Below are 22,791 nucleotides of genomic sequence, written 5' to 3' on the forward strand. Positions count from 1 at the left end.
GCTTTCACTTTGGTGCTCAGTTGAAAATCTACTAAACTGGAACGCATAGAATACCAGCGCCAAAACGGAAAAGCAATGTTGATGGATGGGTAAGGTAGGAATCTCTTCCTGTTAAGTGCCACACATTTTAAAGCATTTGGTGTGTCACAACAAAAAACAAACAAACAAATAAAAAGTAAATACAGTAGCATTAAAAAAGTTCAACAGCTGCAAAACATAGAAATGAAATTACTGGTGAGAGGTGATATCCAGAATCCCATCTCTGTATTCCTCTGGATGCGGTTTAGGTCACGGACAGCTAACTGACGACCTTGAGGCCAGGATCCAACTCAAGACTTTTCTCTGGCTGATTGACCAAATCATGGCTATTAGTATGTGAATGTTTTAGGAGAGGCAAGAAAACACCTCCCCTAAATACAAGGTGTAACGCTGCGCAGACACGTGCACTGGGCAGACACCTGAACACCATGCTGGAACAAAAGCCTCCCTTTAGACATGCTGTCTCTGGTCAGTATCACAAAAAGTTCTGGGACCGAGACCAAAGAAACTGGAACAAGAAGGAGTGTGGGAGCTCAGGATCGACTAAACATTAGTACACCTTCACAGTAAAGTTAGAATGTAATTATTTTCACTTTCTGTCAGCTGCTAACTAAGAAAAAAAAAATTATAAAAAAAATAGAAAAACATGCAAAAAAAGTGGGAAAGCAAAAATTATTCAAGAAATTAAATGATCAGCAGAAAAGCTATAGTCTTTTATAACCTTAAACTCCACTCACTACAGTCATGAGAGGAATAGACTATGATTCTGGAGCCTTAGCCAGTGAGAAATGATACACTAGAAGCAGCAAACAAGACATACTGAACTTAAAGCTTATTCCAAGCCCAAGTATACCCAGATTATCCTACCAGAAAGGCTTTCAAATTTTAACACAGTTATGTAAGTGACTCAGCAGGTCCAGCTCTGAAAATTAGAAGTTTTATAGGATCTAGACTGACAGTCACAATCGCAGTCAAACATCAACATCCCTCCTGCCTTCCTCAGGTCCCTCCTGTCCTGCAATAACCAGTAACATATCAAACACAGTTTAAGAGCCTTACCTGAAGCTGATTAAATGGAGAACAATCTGTGGAGGAGTCCTCAGCGAAGCCACTGCTGTCAGAGTGCTGACTGGCAGTCCGTAATAGCTGATCTGTTTAAAACAAGCAAAACCCAACTGCAATTACTTTTCAAATCACAACCTTCCAAGCGCGGTCACATTCAATACATGCTTTCCTTTTACATCAAAGTAACATTAAGTGGACAACACAATTCCTTTTCAAGTTCCACTTTGAACAATACAGAGAAACAACTTGTTTGTTTCAAGCAAAACCTCTTCTCATGCAAAGCCCTACTTGTGAAACTTCAAGCAGCAGTGGAAGAGGAACCATCTTTTACATTTTTCTTTCCTGTGCTGTGGGAAAAAACCCCACTCTGCAGACGTTACCACCGCTGGAGTTCTCCCTTCGCAAAACCAAATCACTGGTTAATTCACATGCAGGCAGCGGAAGAGGTGCTTTTGTATTGAAATGTACAGATTCACCACCCCTCCTGATCATGGTGATAAAGATCACTCGCCTCCTGCCAGCCTACACCACCCCATACGCCCAGAGGAACAGCATCACATGAGCAAAGAAGGCGATGTGCAGAACTCTGCAGACTGCTAGAGATGGTCCTCTGATGGTTTAGGAGACAAATACAAAACATTCTAACACATCAGCGGACAATCTGCCAAAGCACATTCCCAGCACTCATTTTACATACTCAAGATCCTCCCGCTTGTTCTTTTCTACTTACATTGGGTAAGTGCTAAAATAGCCTAAAGAGGCTCTAAAATCCTCAGTGCTACCCAGGAGTGGTTTCCTTTGGTGCAAGCACTATAGCCACAAATCTGTTTTTCAAGGAGATCTCAGTAAGCTCTGCAGTACAGTATTGCATTATGTTGCTCTCAACTAGACATAGGAGGCACCCATCAAGTGTGAGGTTTACGTTACACCACCATAAACGTCTTGCTTAGCCACATGGCAGCATGGGCAACAACCATATCTCACCTCTAGTTCTGAGCAGAAGTGTAAAAGCCTGGAGACGAGATGAGATCACAGCGGCCTGTAGTCCTCAGACCTCTGCCTCCTCCTCCTCATCACCCTGGGGCAAGTGCTCACTGCTGTCTTCTCAGAGGCTCAGTGCAGAATTTTGCCCCACATTCCTTCAACCACTTAACTGTCATCACATAATTAATCCCAGTTCACAGCTCAGTGCTTTGGAATGCATTATGAAAACTGTTTTGAAACTTGGATATTTAGAACTAATTTTTTTTTAGTATTCCTTTTGATGAACATTTCACTAACACAGAAATAAAAGCCTGCACAGGCTCAGAAGTTTGTGAACACCAGGAGAGGCAAACTGCCTCCGTATCAGCAGTTTCACACAGCTTTGAGGGAGTGCCTTTCAAATTGTGCTGCTGTTCTGTTATCATGGTAGCCACAATATCCTGCGATGATAAAACAACTTTTCTACCTCAAGACAGACATCCCCACCCTGATCCCAGTGCAGACAATGGGAATTACTTTCCTGAGAACTGGACTAGCTCTTAATAACTGCCCAATATAATTAATATGGCTGAAAGAGCATGCCGTGAACAGGTTGCCACTACAGCTGAGGCTAGTGGGAAGCTGCCACCTTCTCCAATGTGAATAGTCTTGTACTCTGGTCTCCTCTCTCTCTTTTCCTACTTGGTGAATTTTAATTTAAAAGAAAAAAGCCTTAGCCACAGGGGAGATTCCAACTAGTCCAGATAAAGCAATTCACCAGTGTGCATGCTGGCATCTGGTTTCATGTGCATGAAGTTTATTACTGCTCAAGAAAAATATTGACCTGCCCTTCTATTTCCTTCTCCGTCAATATTTCCTTTACAGCCATAAAAAATACATATATGCATATACATCTCAAATCAATTATTGGTTTCCTTGGAGACACAGTACAAAAGTAAAAATCATTGGTTTAGACCATCTTCTATAGCATTTGTTACTTATGCACATGCTTTGAAAGCCTTATATGACAGATACTGCCAGTCAAGTGGTCAGTCTAGAGCAGAGGCACTCATACCTGCCTCATCATCTTTATCTGTGGCAAGGGACTAGCACAGTATTAACAGATTCAAACTGCTTTGGTTACACCCAAGGAGACATCCCCTTTAATACAGTCATCTCTTGCTTTCTGTGTTGCAGAGCTACTAGGATTTTTTTTTTTTTTTAATGTTGTAAAGCAAAGTAGAGAAGACATTTTTTGCAAGTGTGAGTAATCTTGTACCACACCTTACCTTTGACTCTTGCAAGTTCTCAGACGTCTCCACCATACCACTATCATGTTAATGCAATAACAACTTTTAAAGAACAGGAATCTCTACTACTTCAGTAGTGAAATCACAAAGTTTGCCTCTGTAAAGATGAAATACCATCTAGTACATTGGGATATACTGATACATAATGGTATGTACCCTCCTTGTCAACTACTGATCCAGGTGTAAAACCTGCTCTATGGCACTAGGATGTCCTCAAATTCAAGCAGATACGGGGAAACTACATTCTGTAAAAGGTCATTGCACGATGCCAACCCTGCAGCCCAAAGCTATTATCCACACTATGCAGGGGAAATCTTCTGAACTAGGGAGAGGTCAGAAACAGCATAATAAGGAAAGCGTAGGAGAAGGAACCAGCCAAGATGCACAAAATCAGAAGGAACAAACTCACATCTCACTTAAACACAGCACAAATAAAAATGCCCCTTGGATTATTGTTTTAAACTGCATAAAACCCCCAAAAAACAAAAAAAACCCAAAAATATATTTAGGCACTGAATACATACCAGAGAAATGTGGGTATTCAGAAATGTATCAAATAAGATGACAAAGTTCTAAACAAGAACAGATGAAGAAGAAGCAAGTCTATGGTTTACAAAACATGAGAGCACAGATTTATCAGAGAACCATTATCTAATAATGGAATAACTAATCTATTGTAAAATAATATTCAGCTACCAATGGACTGTTAGTCTCACCAATCCAAATAACAGTCCCATCAGGTGCTTGTCTTTCACTTTCTGCATCACTTGACTGCTCACACAGAAGAGGAGAAGAAATACGTGGAAACTGCCCCTGAAGTAACATCTATGATTTTTATACCTGCAGTATTGGCAAAGCTCTATTGCACTTTGTATTTCACAAGATTATTAATAAATCGACATTCCCAATTTACATAAAGTATTCCATTACAGGATTAAGTATCTGCTGCTTATTTCTCACATACAGATCATACCCTGCACCTCAGCACTGCCAAAAATAGCCTAGTAGGGAGCCCTGCTGCAGAAACTCTGAAGAGTTCCTTGGGATTTCCTAGCTCCTGGAAAGATAAGCACAGACTCCCACAAATACTAAATCTTCCAAATGTCTTCTTCTCACTCCCCCATCTCCAATCTCCTGTGGAGCTGCACCCACAGAGAGCTATAAATACAATAATATATTAAGGACAGGAAGTGCTGATGATGTGCTTTCTTCACTTTCAAGGACTAAATTTTCAAAATTAATCACTGCTTTTGACTACTGATGTCAGATGCCTCAAAAGAAACAGATTTGTGGCTATTCAAAATTTCACAGACCCACTGATGTCAGCAACCAGACACAAATTACAATGCCTCAAGAACATTTTCTTCTCTACATTACCTATATTTGTCTTGTTTGTTGTTTGGACAAAATGTTTGGGCATTTTTGGAATGGAAGAATTTATAAATATGTCAGGAAGAATTTTGTTTTCTAACTAACAAACCCTCCTTCTAGATCACTTTGCAATAAGCAACTGAAGCTTTTCATTCTTGTCTACTACATTCTTAAGAAAAACCACATGAACAAAAATTTATCTACATTTGAGGTTTGCAACAACAAAGAACAGGATGCTGCTTTTAGGCATGATGGATAAACCAATTCAGTAACAACTGGAAGACCTAATCTAAAAAGTACATCAAGCTAGTCGATATGATACAAAATTCTTTGTATCCTCTATAAAGTGCTTAAGAAAGTATTACAGCAAAGCACACATTTGCAAGCCACTTTGAAAATTTAATCTTACCACCTATAAACAAAGCTAATCTCAAATGAGAAACATGCTTTAACGGGAAGTCTAAGCAACAGTAGACTGTGTTGTTCAACCATCTCTTAAGTCGCTCCAGAGTTTTCCAGTAGGAAAGAGAATTATTATTTTTTTTATTTAATTCAAATACTTTACATCTAACTATATATCCTCTTAAAATGCCTTACAAACTGTTGTAAGTGTCAGAGAAAACATCCACAGCCCTCTGTGTGGTTGTAAAACGACACTGCAAGGTTTATAACAGTCTGTACTGCACAGCATTAACTCTGCTAATTGACACAGAAGTACCTCTCCATGAAAAAAAAAACCCAACCAAACAAGACAGTACAAATGTATTCCTTCAGGGGAAGTAGTCGTCTGGAACAACTTTTTGTTTATGGGTCCTTATGTATAGTAGGGCCAGCAGCACTGAAAGAGGTGGGTTTGTATGAGGACCATCAACTGAAATCACGCTGCAAGAGAAGACCAGTGCCTGAATTTCATGTGGATACCACCTCAAGAGATTGCGAGCGAGAGTGGCATTTCACATTTAGACACAATGGCTGGCATTTTTAGTGAGACCATTAACTCTGAATGCCTTCAAACTTGGTGAGCACTCACTCTGAGAAAACAGGCTTCTACATTGTCTCAGGTTGGACAACTTGGGGAAAAAAAAAAAAGGGAGAAAAATTGACTACCACTTTTTAACATTTTGGGTAAGTTCCCCACCAAATGCTCTCTCTGGGTTTTTATTGAAACCCATACAGAACAAAGTCCTAAGCTTTCTGCATATTACAGGTGAAATAAAATGCTGGTCTCAGACTTCTAGGAAACATGCAGGCTTAGCGTAAGTATTGGCATTCTTGTTAAGTAAGTTACAGAAAACTCTAAGCAATACGTGCATAGTAATAAAGTGTCATTGCTCACCTTTGCCAAATGTATTCAGAAACGGGTGGGACATACTAGCTAGGAAAAATGAACCAGCATGTCACACTTCTGCCATACTGAGGACCCATTGCTAGGACTGCTGGTACCTTTCAGTGGGTACACACTAGACCACTTGACTGTTTTTTTCCTTGCATGGAGGAAGAGGAGGTAAGATAGCTACTGGGAACAGGAAACAAAGCATTTCAGAAGATGGAAAAATTTATTTTTCTCCTCCTTGACTGCAACTCCTGGATCCTTAAGATGCCTTTTTTAAGAGATTAAAAGCTCTTTCTAAAACTGCTGAGACCAGGCAAACAAGAGAACTGACCTGTAAAGAGTGCATCTCTTCACATGTAATCACATAAAGTGTGTAATCATGAACTTTAAAATACAGCCAAGGGAGAAATGCTGGCAATAGTTAGAGATGGCAGTTTCTGGCAGTCCTTCTTCATGGCCTATGTTTTTTACGGAGGAACACTACCAAATGCAGTGCTCTGTTGTGCAAATCACTGCTGAATTAGTAGCACAAGCTATCCGTAATAACCAGGCATTAATCTTCACTGCTGAGTCCAGAGCATTCTCAACCATGTTAATGCAATTCAGCTGACAGTTCACAAGACTGTCAGTTAATTTGTGAAAAGACAAGATGATCTCTGTTCCTTAAGACAGGTTTTTCTGACTCCCTTTAGTATCTAGAGATGATAGTCATGTTTCACCAAGATACAGCATTGCAAGTAAGCATCTCACAAAATGCAACAAGCTCTGTTCTTTAATTACACGTAACAGCTAGAGAATGGACTTCACTTGCCAATGTTGGGCAAAGTAACAATCACAGAATGAATCAGCTTTGTCCCTCTCCCAAGCCATGAAGTACATAAATAAGAACTTGATATGAAAGCACAAACTAAGTGAGCCACAAGAGCCGGTGCACAGTTTCCCATATGAAAGACTACAGTCTCTATGCGGGTGCAGAGACTTCCGTGCTTGCAGACAGAGCAGTAACGCATAGGAAAAAGCTGGATGTATCATGCAATTTAGGTTTAAAACAATATAATTTTAGTTTAAATGGGTATCTTAAATTACAGGATTTGCCAGGGGAAAAAAAACCCCACACAATCTGAATTAACATTTCAGTCCCTCTGAGCTATCATCAATTGTACAAAAGTGAAAACAGCCAGTGAGGTTATAGGGCTGTTGTCTTGCCTATAATTTGGTTGCCACTTTGCAGTAATGTTCTGTGATTTAGCTGAAAAAGAAACCCAGACCCTTTTTTATTTCTAAAGGGAAGAGAAACTTTAGAAGTTTAAAATATCTGAATCAGCATTTCAGGGAGGGAAGGACACTCAGGAAGTCTACTCACCTTTCCTTGACTTGGCCACTGCCAGCTGGTGAGAAGCTGGAACATGTGGTAGATCCCCCTCCGTACTCTGGATCTAACAGGAAGAGGAGATGAATATTTTGTCAGGCCAACTGGAATACGCTCCAGTAATATGCTTAAGAATACCGAAGCCTCATACACTGCACATGCTGGGGAAGGAGCAGGGTGAGTGCTGTGGGATTTTTCTCTAGTCCAACAGCCAGTAATGATCAAGGAAACAAATCCTGTCACCTTGAACCAATGTATTATTTCACTGGCTACTCAGCAATGCTCCTGTAAAGAGTGATCCTTAGGACAGCACCTCCCACTCACAGCACAGGGCTCCCCTCCGGTTATATTCATCATGCAAAAAGACCTGGAAATCACATCCTGTGACAACACTGACAGTTCTCAGCTCCTCTTTGATGAAAGATTAAAATAACTGTGTGGAAACACCTCTGACCACCTTTGCAGGACTGTCACCTGCTGCCCTACCAACTATTTTTTGCAAGCCATCAATCCTCCATAAGGACGCTGATCCTGCCAGAACCTATTCCAGACTTCACCATGCACTACTCGAGGGAATACTTCTTGTGTCCTCAAGTACAAAACCAAAGAAGATAATGTATTTAGAGCCACGCAGATTTCAACTGGGAAGCTTAAAAATACTTAATCGCTTTGTGAAGCACAGCCTTACTAAGACAGCAGTTCTCAGACAACTGTTCAAACAATGAAAAGAATATGCTTAAAATCTCAACAGGGAGGCCTGTGCCTCGTTCAAAACTTAGAATATGTTTTCTCATTTGTGTGCTCCAGAAAAAATCCTAATGGTTCACATGCATTGTCTACATGAACAAAACCCCCAATCCAACTACCCCAAACCCTGCCCTCTAACGGGCTGCCTGCCTAATTTCAAAATTACCAAACAATGAAGTTTTCATTTTCATTTTTTATGAACTTAAAAATGTTGACTCATAATTGTCCCAATGGGATTTTAATTCAGGATACTGATGGTTTTAAGTCCCAATTTGTATTTGGCTAAAGAAGTAGCTATATTTGCATTGATACCATGTATATAGAAGCCACAAGGGTGGCATATTCTCATTTACAAGGGTTTTGAGAAGTACTTGTCGTTAACTTTTCAGCATTAGTAAGTGAACAGCATTACTTTTGCACAATAAATCACAAGGCTTCTGTTCCTTTAGGAGATGAAAGCTGTACCGAAGTGGTAAGAAAAAAAAGGAACATCAAGTAATCTTACAAGCCCCTTGATCAGATTGCCCTTGCAGGAAAGGTATTTTGATTCTCTCAAACCTCTCAGTTTCCAACAGGTACATTTGCTAAGCTTCTTCTCATCTAAATACCCTCCATGTTCTGTCCTTGGCTGGAAGACAGCACCCTGGCTGTGCCTGCAGCATGGTGCAGTTCCACAAGCACACAGAAGCACTCCTTTCTCCCTCCGACCCCGCAGCCAATATTGACGCTGCTATACGACCTTTGGGGCTGTAATTGGCCACCTCAGGAATGGGTGTTTGAGGGAAATCCTGCCCTGACTCACTCCAGCACTAGCTATCTTCACTACCACAGACTTCCGAAGGGCGCTCAAACCTCCGAGGCATTCGTAGGCATAGAAAGAGCTTCCTTGATATATCTGTCATCTTTCTTATGTGTATGAATGCATTCCAAGCCAAGCTGGGAAAGTGGGGGGAGGAGTTATTGTCACTGTTTCTAATACAGTTCATTGTTCATTATACCTTGCTTAGAGACACACAAAAATAAAATGCTGCCAGGTATTGTTCTAAAGTTTCTTCAACAAACCCAAATCCTTCCCTCCCAGGGATCTGTAGGCAGTTGATATGCATGTATTGTATTGTGTAAACAAAAATTCACCAAAATCCCATCACATGTCACATGTCACCTTGCCAAAACAGCTGTGTTTATGCCCTGGCATAATTGAAAAGTGTGTCAACTGAAACTTCACAATGCATCCCATTTAGCTTGTGCAGAATTCAGGAAGTCTTCTTTATGTCATAACCCTTTACAGTCTAACTTTCTCTGAAGGAAAATGCCATTCCTTTTTTTTATATATACACACACACACGTATACACACACATATATATACATACATATTTATACATATACATATATATAAAAACCAGCTGTTTAAACTTTGTCCAAGAGTACCAAAAACCTAATTTCTCCTATGGGATATGCAGCAAAATGCATTGCCCCTGAGAACCCTCCCATTGTGCTTAATGCAAACATCTGTGCAGCAACACAACAAAATCAATCAAGAAAATGATCTGTCTGAAAACTAAGCCAAGAAAAATAAATAACTCAAGATACACCACATTTCTTTTTCCCCTTTCAACTGGACAAGTCCTTTGTTCTGGTTCAGTAGATGGCCACACATCATGTGAGTAAGGACACACTCGCACAAGCGACAGGAACTACAAGAAGCTGGATTATGTTTTTTCTAGTTAGTGACTGCTTTCAGCTACAACATTATTTGATCTAGAAGAGCTTGACATGACAATATGACACTAGGCACAGTATCTGCTAAATCTTCACTTCATCACTCGCTGTAAAACTTTGGGGTTTTTCCATTCACTTGCTTTCTTCACTCATTTCACCAGTGAAATCACAATCTTTCATTTTATGTATCTATTTCACATAAAGAAGCTAACTGCTGAACTGTTAAGAAGAGCCACTTCAAGCTGTGTCCACAAAAACATCTACTAACTTAAGACATATCTTACAATTCAAGGTGTGAGTCTGTGCAAAAAAAAAAAGTGCATTCTTGAATATGCAGGCTGTGCATCTACTAGCCTAATAAACAAAGCAATTACAGAAACATGTTAATTAAAATCCCTTCAGGACAATTATCAGTCAAAAATGGATACACGTATTTATGAAGATATTAAAAGGCAACAGTGACTTTCAGTGTGCTGATTTCCAGAGAACAAATGAAATCAACACACAGTAGATTGCAATCAAAACCAAAAGTTGTACAAGATCAGCACCTCATCCTATAGCCCCTTCCCCTTTCATGCAGTAGCACTTTTGCTCCATCCACAAATTTACCTTTAATCAATATCAATTAATAAACTGAATTTACTTTTAGGCAACAAAAATAATGACTTCCAGTTAGCAATTTAAGCAAAATTTAAAACACATACATACAAAGCCCAACCAAGATATATTTCCACAGGAAAAGCTTAAATCAGTTACACCAGTGAGTGCAATTACCTGAGCTTGAAGAAAAGAGAATGAGAACTTTCCTGCAATAATAACAGCAGCAGCACCAAGTTATTTCATTAAAAGGCTCAATTAAAGCAGCCTACCAAGAGAGAGCGACAAGTGTCCTACCACTGGGAGAATTTAAAGTATTCCTGGAGAAAATACTGTCAACTACACAGGAGGGAACATTCCTCTGCTGGCAGCCAGCAAACTATGTAAACTGTATGCAAAACCAGAGTCACATATCTGCACCTACCTCTTCCATCTCAAAGGAGTCTTTCTGCTGCAGCATTAGATTCATTATGGACGGGTTTGCAAGGGGAGCGCAGGGGTCTCTGCCTGGCAATGCCGCAGGCAGCCTTTGTGTCAGGGTGCTGCTGTTGGAAGTACTGGAACTACTGCTGAGGCCTGGCGAGTCCAAAGGACCAGATTCTTCACACAGTCCATCCTGGGCACTTGCCAACCTGCTGTTTTGCACATCTGCCAGAGGCACAGTACCCACTTGCGTATCAGCAGTCCCAGCAGGAAGGTTTGCAGGTTTATTTGAGTCCACAGCATTTGTCTGACTACTGGCTATCTCCTCCTTTACAGTAGCCAAAGAAGAGGGAGAGTCTTTCTTTTTAGAGTATTTTTGTAATTTAGATTCATTTTTAACATCATTTTCCTCTCTCCCTGGTTCAGCTGGACTTTTCCCTTTTTCAACAGGTGAAGGAGTTGAGCAGCCGCTACCATCGGCTTGCTGTGTGCCACACAGATTGAGTTTTGACAAGGTCTTCATTAACCGACTGGCTGTATTGCTGCGATTTAAAGGGGGAGGGCTGGATGCCTCTTTGCTGGAAGAAACTGAATTCATACTACCAATTTTCTGCAAAGGAGTCCCAGAGACTTGAGAATACAAAGAAGAAAAAGCATTGGCCACAGTAGTAAGCACTTCAATTTGACGAAAACGACCTACACAAGAATGAAATGTAAGGCAGAGCTTATGAGGATGTTTATTCATTGCATCCCAGACCTATTGATCCACCTCTACACAATGGTTTGAATTCTCAGAGACAGCTCTTCATATCTGAAGAGAGAATTTTCATCATAACCTCTGCCCACCCTCTTCACCCCCCCAAATCTCCTCCTACTTCTAACATGGGCCCCAAAGACTGGCTGAAAACTGCCTAGTTGTGTAATGTGAAATTGATACCACACACTATGAAAAATGGAAAAACCTTTGCAAGAGTCTTTACTAAATGCAGAAGAACAGCATGGAAAGCTTTCATAAAATAAAAAGGGGACATAGGCATGCAAATGCAAGTTAATTTACAAAGTGCTAGGAAGAAAAGGGTTACTTACGTTGCTCTCCATTGAAAACTACAAGAGGACATTTCAGCTATGCCCTCATTTTAGCAACATTCATTACTGACCTAACAAAGCTCCTGTTCAGGTCGATAGAAATACTGGCCCAGATTTCAACAACAACAGAAGTAGGTCGCTGCTGACAGCTTTCAAAAATCCCACCCAGATACTGAAGAACACAAGAGACAGACAGCTATTGCTGTTTGTTTCAGTGCTGTAAAGCTACAGAAGAAGACAAGCTTATGAGCAAGAGACAGGAATGACACAAACCAGAAGGCAGTATATCTTACTGGATGCCTTTCATTTCCCTCCCCAACTATAAACCCCTACCCCAAGGTGTACAACACTGATGGTCACCTCTTGCCATATTTAAGACCAAGCAACAGTTTTACTACGGATTCCGAATAGAATTTTGTTGATGGCTGAAAAGGAGTTTGCCAGAATATTATATACACATCTTCTTTTGGGGTTGTTTACACAGTTCAAAAACTTAAAAATAAACTTTACTTCAAACCCATACTTACTTGTTAAAGCAAAATTTGGATTTTCCACTTCCATGCGCTGTAATTGGGCATTCAAAAACACTTTGATATCTATCCCTCTGGCAAACGATGATGAATTAAAAAATCTCGCTGGAATTTTTGAAGCAATATCTGGTTCATCTCTTCCAAACCCAAGGTTGTAAAGCACTTCTTCAGGATCTTCCTCATAAAGTTCCAGTAATTCAGAAACACTAGACAAATTAAAAGATGTTCACCATCTACTTTTCTCCTTTTAAGACCCAGTCCCTTTTGTCCAACTGTTAAGATGGTCCAGTAGCCAGCTTAGTCTATCGAACTTTTGACTCCTACAGCTCAGCCTACTTTAGGAAATAACTGAGATCTTTGCATCTGAAGTTTTGGTTCCCATCACCAGACCCATTGGCCCAGACACATCTCAGCTCCATTCTGTAACATATAAAATCAGCCCTCATTCTGCAGAGCTGTGATTTTAAAATGTTGTTAAAATTTCAGACGTTTCTAACATTGGGGCCCATTTGTTAGTATTTACTGCAAACCACAACTGAAAACAAACAGCAGTATTTCAAGCACCCAAATGAAAACTCCCTTCGTGGCTACTGAAGGGAATGCAACAATGCACATAAATCAAGCCAAGTCCATTTAACTGAGGAACAGACCTTCAAAGCATAATTACTCTTTTACCTTGAAACAGTTGCACTGCTTTTTCCAGACCCAGTAGAGTTCATACTTCTCCCCTTCTGGTGAAACTGCAACCTCTTCTCCTTCGCCAGCACACCATTGCTGTCAACATGAATGGAGAAGACCCCTTCAATAAACCACTTTCATTCGGGGACTTGGTTATCCTCAGAGGAGAGCTAAGCTTCCAGTGCTGCTGAATTTCTCTTTTCCCGTTCAGTGTTATCTGGTTTATATTAGCCATGTCATTTATTGAAACACAATAACAAAAGTGAACTCTGGGACGCCTCGGTAAAAATGTACGTAGACGGCAAGAATTTGAAGGCAAATGCAAGCTGAGAAAACAAATCCCTGATCTCCCTTTGCTGCCCCACCCTCCCCGATCCCTCCCTCATCCAGAGAGGAAGCCCAGCCTTGACTGAGCTGCCCTGTCCTGCACTTCCATGCCTTCCGTGTGCTCAGGAGGATGCTGCCCACACAGGCTGTGCCAGTATTTGCTGAAGTCTTAATGGGGTTTTAGTTTCAGCACATTTTAGTTACAAGCTCTCCCTGTAAAGCACGGGCCTCTCCTCTCTCCGTCTTTTTTTTTCCCTTCTCCCAAAGGAGATCTGCTCTGAAAGATAAAACTAATTTTTCCTTGAAATTTCTGAAATGGTGAGGGATTAGTGAGGCAAGGAAGGTAAATCGTACTAAATTACTTAGATTTGTCACTTCTCCGTTTTTCCTCCTGCTACCCCAAAATCTACATTAGGTCTGCTAGAAGATCTTTTTCTGCGTCTCCTAATGACTGTTTCTGTGTTATCTGGATCTTCTCCTTCCCTTTTATGTAAACAGATGAGAGCAGAACAGCTTTAGCTCTGAGGTAGCCTCCATGACTTCCACTGCCCCCTCTCCCTCCCACCCTCCAGAAGAAATATTTCCCTGAAGCAAAGAAACAAACAAAAAAAAGATGTTTACCGTGTTTCCATTTGTGTATCACTCCGTAGATGATTAGCTGTAGAGAAACAGAAAGTTACACACAGACCATTTCAAAATTACATTTCCCACAACCAGTATGAAGAAGCAGGCAGTGAACATGTTTACCAATATGCCTGCGTAAGCCAGATTTTTCTCTTCCCACATAAACATGATTGTCAAGGGTTTCTACGACACAGCTAATATAAAGGTGATTTGGTTATTCTGGTTAAAATAAAATCTCACATGAACACATGTTTATATAGTGTCATTAATCATATTAACTTGAAATATAATGTGTGGTAAGGTAGTAATTGTTACATACATCATTTATTGCTTTGCAATTGAAGACATGATTACCAGCTGCAGGGCTGTTCCTAGGCAGGAAGGGGAGAAGGAGAAGCAGGCATGCAAAGGAAGTAAAGAACGTAAGAAAGGCAGCTGGCCCCACAGCCCGGTACTGAGACTACAGTTGCTAGCCATCAGCATGGACTGCTCTTTACGTGGGGTAGGGCCCCAGCTGCCTGAACTGTGCAGTCCTAGGTGCAACAATTAGGTGAAGCCTGTAGTGCTGGTGGGACCAGTGTCTACCCTTGGGGATGAGAGGGCTCTGCCAGGAAAACCCTGCATCTCAAGGCACAGTGCCAGCAGGGAGCAAAACATGGAAACCTCACAACTTCTCTCTTGTTTTTAGAGGCATCATGAAGAAACTGAAATGTATACAAAATGCAGATGCCACATCTCTTTTTTTTAATATCCTTGCCTATAATTTGAAGGTAAGACTATATATATAGATTAACTGATGACTAGTTCGAACAGCTAAACCATGGGTTTTAACAGCTCAGAAGGGGACTAGGGTTACAAGACCCTGCCCAATGCCCTCCATACCACTCGCACAGGGCTCTGGGTTGTATCTGAATTCAGTCATGGATGCACAAGGGCAGGCCATTCATACCAGCCTCAATGGGATTGTCTGTCCAGCAGTGCACACAGCGCTGCCCCAGCAGCTCTGTTGTTCCCTTGTTCTTGGATGGGAAGCAAAGCCCAGCAGAAACACTCACATTCTTACCCACAAAAATCAACCAGTGATTCTAGTATTTGGACCTTTCTGTGAAAAGGAGGATAACAACCTTCTGCCTAAATCATGCTAAAGGCTCATAAAAAAAACCCCAGAAATCCTTGAGAATGATAAAAGCGAAAAAATTAAAAGAAAAAAGTGACATGATGCTTTAAAATATACTGACTTTTACACAGAAATTTTTCCTATGAAATCTTTGTACTGCATGTAGTCTAGCAAACAGAAAAAACTGTCAGAAAGAAAATTTAATCCTAGTTAATCTACTGCAGTAAGGGACTCATTTACTGCTTCTCCATCATTACCAGACCAAGGTCAACTGTTTTCCTTAGAAGTCTTGAATCTTTAAAAAATAAAGATATTTCCTTCCTCCAGGCCCTGTCCCACTAATTTGACACCACTGACAAGGCTAACTGGTGACTGCGGAAGAAAGGGCTTTCTACTGTACAAGTTCTGATGCTTTGCAAAAGCTATGGTTCAAACAACATTAAAAGCTAAGAAGGGCGGGGGGGGAGTGGTTTTGTCTTTTCTTTTTTTGTTTGTTTTTACACTGAAAACAAATATTGCCTTATATCCCCTATCCTGCAGATAACCCTAGGACCCAGTTTGTGAGACCGTTTTTCCTACTTTAGTTCCAAATGCTGCCGTTAGACCAGGATCCACAGTAGTTCTGTTTGTTTGCCTGTTTATGGACACCTTTAACCATTATCAACAGAGAGGCTAAAAGTCTTATTCTACAAAGAAGTCCATCATGAACAGCCACATCTCCTTCCCCTTAAAAAAGGGAAGAGAAGGAGAAGGTAAGCAGCCAGCAACAGTAAAGTGCATATTGTGGCTGATCCAAAATACTTGCTCAGTTTTGGTGCTTTTCATTTTTAAAAGTACTTAGCTCTTAACAGGTTTGCCTCTTGGCTGACAGAATTTCATTCCTTCTTTCTCCTCCAAGGGATTCAGTGGAAGTGGGGCATGCACGGCTACCAAAAGTAACCCATGGACAAGAAAAGCAAGTAGGAGAAACAACTTTCTCACAGCCTCAATGAGTGCTCCAGGCAGTGCTGCTGCTGTGGGCATTAAGATGAGAAGGCAGAAGTGAATTTCAGGGATGCCTCTGACCTCTGGGTTAGGCCAGAATGTTCAACACCAACAATAGTCTAACAAACTCAAAAAGCAAATCTTCCTGCATTTTTCTATGTCCTTCTCGCTGGCTTTCTAGGCAGGTTTTCAACTGCTTTTGACCAAAAGGAAAACGCTGTCTTCCAAAATAAAAATCAGATGACTGAACACAAATGGGTTTGGGGTTTTTTGCTAGAAAAATAGTCATAATCCTGCCACACCCACCTTCGGCTCCCAGGGATAAGTCATCTTCAAAACTTCCTCCATTTCTCACCAGCATGCCTGAAAATGTACAGTTAGCAGTTCAACAACTAGGCTTCTGCAGTGTTTTCAACAGCTTAAATAAAGTATCAGCAAGACACTTCAGTGGATACAACAGGATATAACCAGACTATTTACAATCCCTGCATTAGTTATACAGTAAAAATGCACTAAGAAGTGCAAAGTTACATTCAAGAACATAGAAAAATTATTTTGAAAGAGAACTACAACACTGTTTTGTGCTCAAGAATATCCCAAGTCAACCTGCAAGCCAACTAACTACAAGTGGGAACCTGGAGATACCACCCAACACATCTGTGCCTTCTGCTGTTATGTTATCTATCCTCCAGACATCTTACCATGGGGATCCAGAGTCTGAGTCAAGCTTAGGCATTCCCCTCTCCCTCCCTGTACCGGGTTAAGAGCTGAAGCAAAGACTCCAGGCACAGCAAGTAATTCCTCTGCACCCTGTCACTCACTACCTGCACATTCTCACTGTACTTCGTACTTCGTATTCGGTCCTGCTCAGATAGTAAAATTCTCAGGTGTGGCAACCAGAGTTATTAGAGGCAGAGAAAGCCTAACGCTCACCAGCTCAGAGAGGAAATTACAGCCTCCCTATTCTGCACATTTTGGGGGGTTGTTTTAGGGCTTACTAAACTCTTCAGAAAGACTTACTCAGGATCTTTTCCCCCTTCTCCAGTTTCTCAGGCACAACCGCTTCACAATGAGAATAACTGAGCAACGCTGACTAGACTGTGGTTTGTGCCGCTGCTAAAGAGACAAGGTCTCAGGTGGATGTCCACAAAAGCACCATTTCCAGCATGAGAGATTTCAATAGGTAATTGAAAAACTTGGAGAGAAGAAAAAGGCCTTTCCTTACCCTTCAACAGAGGATTGCTTTGCTCATCCAGGGAGGCTCCCAGAGGCGTTCTGAAACCACAGAAGAGATTAATACTACTTTAAAAACTTGCTGCTTCATGTCCTTCCTTACAGTGTGTAACAAGCTTGTGATAGCAGCAGTTGTCCCTCCCTCCGCCCCCAGAAAGCACAAACATCTGACTGGCAATAACTTCCTAAACAATCCCCAGCCCTCTGAACAAATAGGGAAAAACAACAGAACAGGTTAATAACTGCAACACAAACACTGAGCAGTGGCAAAGCTTCAGGGTCACAGCCCTCTGCAGAGGGAAATCATGTGCTTTTCATCGAAACACCCAGAAAAAATGAGCATGGGTTTCTAAATGGGCTAATTCAATCTCATCTGTATGACAAAAACTTCTGTCATTTTTCTACACATGCAAAACTTCTTGGAGAGAGGGGTGAACAGTTGTATTTGGTGATCAGGAACAAGATAAAAATCTTGACAGCTATGTTAGCTGTCACTTGCTGGCTCTGATATGTTATATACTTTTCACATTGCCTCTTACTTGGATGATCCCTCCTATCACTGCTCCCTGAAGAGCAAGGGATTTGCTGAACCTCACAGTGCCCAAAAGGAGCAACAGAAACTGCACAAATGTCAGCTCCCATTCCTCTCCGGGTTCACGCTACACTTGTTGACACTAGCTGGATGTTTCCACATCTTGTCTCTGAGACTTGTTTAACCAAAGGCCTGTCACTGTACTGCAGCATTAACCCTCAAAGCCCAAAACAAGTTCAGAAATACAATACTCGAAGAAGAGGAAAGTAGGTGATTTATGTGCCTATATTATGTATGTTTCACTTGGGTTTTTAATTAGACAAACACACAAACCTGCCCAAAGACCTAAAAGTAAATAGTGCTCTGATACAGTATTTGTTTTGGTGCCATGGCCAAATGAAGCAAGGAAAGTTTGCATCTGGTTTCTAACAGACCTTACACTTCACAACCTTATTTTTCTTTCCCTTCCGAAAAAGAGTTCACTCTTTCCACGTGTGGCCTGCTGATAGGGAGCAGGCTCACTTCGACGTGTCTTTTTGTGAAGCAAAGCCCAACCATGGTGAGACACCAAGGCAAACAGCCAGAGCATCTATGCGTACGAGCGTGTTTCGGGTGACAGGACAGACTCTGCCGAGGCTCTGATCTCCCAGGTTTCTGCCTGTCTGCCCTGTTGGGGTTTGAAAAAGCTTAGGGCAGATTGTCTAAACCTGTCAGGCTACAACAAGCCTTGTGTTCTGAGGTAATAACTATGCCTGTTTACTCTCTGGCTTTGATGGGTGTGCTCCCATACTACTCCTTCCCTGGTGGCTGCTTCCACGTCTCTACCTTTTCAATGCAGAATCTTGCTGGTGGTGACTTTAACAGCCAAGGTCAGTGCTGCACGCACCAGCTGGCAGAAAACAGTAAAAGCAACCACCGAAGCTGGTGTTTTCTTTTAGGAATTATATCTGTCACCTCTACAGCATGTGAGCAGCCACCAGAAAAGCAGCCCTGTCAACCACCCATCAGAAGCCCTGTTTGCACTGCTGCACACAGGTACAGCAGCTTTATACTGTGCCTTTGAAAAACTTGCATACAAGAACTGGACATGACACGAATTTAAAAAAGGGACAAGTATCCATGCAAAAATACTCTTGGACAACATCACAGACAGCTCTGCCTTTCTGTGCCAGAATGTTTTTCCACCAGAGAAAAACAGAGCAGCCCTGTGCACCTGGGAAGGTTAGGGCTGGGGGACCCTTCCACTTGCTGGGTCCTCAGGATAAGGTCTCCCTGTCCACGACACATCATGGCAGGTCCCCAGCATGTGCCAGCAGCCTTTGCACTGTGGCCAGGAAGGCCAATAGCAACCGGAGGGCAGCCAGAGCAAAGAGCAAGTAAGCGGGCATGCATCTAGATCAAGAGATGCTATGGTTTTCCATTTCCATTCACTCATTTATTATTGTATTCTAATATACATGGTAATAAATTCTCTCAATATCAGTCTACAAAAGAACTGAATGAACTCTTAAAGCCCACATTGCCGTGGGATGCTGGTACTAAGCAGGTAAAAAGATGTTACGCAGCATCAAGGCTTCCTCTCATCGCAGAGGTTTGTTTGTTCAGCTACCAGTTGTGGTAAGGTGGTCTTCAGGAACAGGACAAGGGTTTTGCACTGTGCCGTGAAAGTTTAAACCTCAGCTTTTAATGCCTTAATTGGGCAGGAGCCATGTTTATTTTAAACTTGAAGGAAAAAATCTCTTCTTTCTGAGGCATTTCAAGAACTCACTTCCTGCATATCTACAGGAGATGGCTCCTAAATACCTCCTGCATCCCCTGTATTACTGGCAGTGTTTAAATACACTCAACCAAAATAACACATGTCACCATAGAGCTGACAAAAATTTCTTCTTTTCTATCAGTATAATACAAACACTTGTGTTTCCTGTCTTAGCTTTACAAGAGTTGAAATGAAAAGCCTTTGTGAACTTTCTTATTACTTCAAAATGCCTTTTCAAAGTACCAGGGAGAAAGCTAAGGGTGATTCTTAAAACATGAATTAACCAGACACTTTGAGTAACATACGACATTTCTTAAATCTTTATAATTCTATCACAATATGATACATATGTGGGTTTTTGTTTTGTTTTTGGTTTGGTTGTTTTTAACGCAATCAACAGCAAACCACCAACTCCCCCCCCAAACCAAAACACATTTATCTACCAAATTAAATAGCACGGGATATTAGGAACCCTCCTCTGTCCTCCAAAGCAGATGTGAAACAGAGATGCCAAGTAATAAGAGCCCCAAATCACTAACATGAATATCAAGGGACAGCTAGTAATTCTTTTTATCCATATTATAACACTGTGGATGCTTTTGGAAACAAACAAAGGAATAAATCTTATAAGCTGATCTATTTATGCAGTGGGTTGATACTACGGTTTTTTGTGCTGCTACCAACTGAAACCAGAAAATGAGATTTTAGAAGTGCCAATTTTCTTCTGATGTGTACTTCACAAAAAGCTCATAGAAACTCTGACAAAATGGGAAAGACTGCTTTTAGAAAATATGTAACAGAAAATACTTAAGTAACTGAATGTTCACTTGCAGTAAGGGTTATTTTTTTTTTGCAACAGGGCTAACTTGAAAGAATAAGGCTCAGAAATAGAAGCTCAGCCTGTGTATGTTGCCCACACGTTGTAGCAATCAAAGCTCCACCAGTGTTATTAAACAAGTAACAATTTTCAGAGAGGCCAACAATCGTAGATTTCACAATTGTTGGTTTTAAGTATTCTTTTTTAAACACCACACTATAGTACCTGTGGGAGTATTCCATCATCTGGTTTTTTTTCCCTATGCATTGTTACCAAGAGACAATCAATGCAGGGTTTCTATACATACATTCACTTTGTAACAGTGCAAGTTGAATAGTCATTTTACTGCACATACTAACTGCTGCTCATATGCATCTTAGATACAAAAAATATGAAACCATCCTGCAGTTTTAAAACACAAGGGAGTGTGCACCACTTCAAGCAGCTGGCATTGCACCTCCCAGATAGGAACCATATATGCACATACGCACATATTCTACACGTTACAGAGCCAGAGCCTAACTCCAGTCTGAGTAGCTCAGTTTAAGAGATTTAGAAAAAAAATGCAAATTTTATCTTCCGAGAACACAAGATTCTTCTGTAAAGATTTACAACAGTTATTAGCTATACTTTAAAAGACTTCTGTGGAAGGGCCACAGTGGGTTTCACAGACATGCATTAACTAAATTTGCATCTCTGTATTAGCAAAAGGGTAAACTCATGCTTTATTTCCTTATGTGTAAAGTATGGAAATAGTGTAAAATAAGATTCCCATATTTTAGGAATCAACTGCCAGAGATGGAAACACATTCCACAAAAGCTTTTGGTGCCAGTTTTAACAACAGAGAGTTACCAGAGCACTGGAATAAACCTTCAAGCTTTCTGCTATTACTCAAGATTTGTGACCACCTATTAGATGTTCACATTGTCAGTTTGCAGTTTTGTGCTATTCCCTAAATTCTGTATGAAAATGGTAAAGATCACAGGGTCGGGGAAGGTTCTAGAGGGAAATCCTGCAGATACAAAGAGAAGTGGCACTGCAGCATTAGGAAGAATTTCTCCTTCAGGAGCCTCTTCACTCTCTACTCCTCCAACACCCCCTGCAAGGCACAGCCTGTAAAGATGTGAAGAAAACTATACCAAGGACCCTTTAGCTATACAGCAACCCACACTGCAGTTACAGGAGTAAGCTCAGTCAGCCGCTTTCTGGATCAAAAGATCACAAAGGCACGGCTATTGTCAGATGTAAACTGTCATCTTAATGTAGCTGCTCTCAAAAGGAGAAGGAAATCAGAAATATCAAGTTGAGGATGTCTTGAAATGTCATTATTAGCTACTGGAAAGGTAATTGTTAACTTCTCCCCATCAACTCTGGTTTGAAGGGCTCCTAGGATTGAATGGAGAAAAATACAAGACAAAATCGGCTGCTACTGGATGTAGCATTTATGCTATTATGTGACTGAGGATGAAGAAAAAGTAATCCTGTCAGCCTGTCACAAAAGCCAGGGAAGTATTTTGTAACAGTAACAGAAATGTGCAATATATATACCATGTCTCAAGTTAAGGACATTGGAACAGACCTGGATAAATCACGTTAGTCTAAATCACGCCATCACTCCTGAAGACCCCTATGCACAGAGGCCATTACTGTGGAAGCACTGTTTCTTCAAATCTGCAGCAAAAACCAGGCAAGCCAACAGGAAGCTTTAAACTGAAAGCCCTCGGTGAGAGGCAAAGCAGCTTCCAAACCAGTGCTGCCTTCCTTCCCCTCAACTGAGTTCCTCACCCAGTGACTGGAAGTCTTCAGCCCCGTTAAAAAGGCAAGAAGGAGAAAAGAGGTGCCAAAAGCCAGCTCTTCCCTAGCCATTCGTACATACGCTACCACTCCCCTTGTAACCCCAGCTGATGGCATAAGCCTCCCACTACCGAAGAATACTTCTATATACTCCAGGGAGGCTCGGGGCAGCGTCAATGCCAAACTCGGCTCCAGAGCGCCGAGATGCCCCTGATGACCCACAGGAGAGAACGTCGCCGAGACCTTCTCTCCTTCGCGACGTGGGAGCTGCGCGGCCCGCCACCCCGCCTGGGGACCGTGGGCTCCTGTCCCGCACCCGCAGTGACCCACCTGCAGTCCTTCAGCCATATCGCGATCTTCTCGTTGGGAACG

At 41.4% G+C, this 22,791-nt stretch overlaps 1 protein-coding gene across 1 annotated transcript in view; it reads right to left on the reverse strand.

Moving 5' to 3' along the window:
• The window catches only part of SSFA2 (sperm specific antigen 2), a 38,484-nt gene extending 15,700 nt beyond the window's left edge, over positions 1-22,784 (reverse strand). The window contains exons 1-9 of the mRNA XM_010015324.1: positions 22,750-22,784; positions 17,509-17,558; positions 16,590-16,646; positions 14,180-14,216; positions 13,229-13,327; positions 12,551-12,759; positions 10,939-11,633; positions 7,445-7,517; positions 1,099-1,190 (exon numbers count right to left, since the gene is read on the reverse strand). Of these exons, the coding sequence (XP_010013626.1) occupies positions 1,099-1,190; positions 7,445-7,517; positions 10,939-11,633; positions 12,551-12,759; positions 13,229-13,327; positions 14,180-14,216; positions 16,590-16,644 (1,260 nt within the window). The 5' untranslated portion in view covers positions 16,645-16,646; positions 17,509-17,558; positions 22,750-22,784. The remainder of the gene's footprint in view (positions 1-1,098; positions 1,191-7,444; positions 7,518-10,938; positions 11,634-12,550; positions 12,760-13,228; positions 13,328-14,179; positions 14,217-16,589; positions 16,647-17,508; positions 17,559-22,749) is intronic.
• Between the last annotated feature and the right edge of the window lie 7 nt (positions 22,785-22,791).

The sequence above is a fragment of the Nestor notabilis genome, unplaced genomic scaffold, assembly GCF_000696875.1.
Source record: "Nestor notabilis isolate BGI_N333 unplaced genomic scaffold, ASM69687v1 scaffold30165, whole genome shotgun sequence".
Classification (NCBI taxonomy): domain Eukaryota; kingdom Metazoa; phylum Chordata; class Aves; order Psittaciformes; family Psittacidae; genus Nestor; species Nestor notabilis.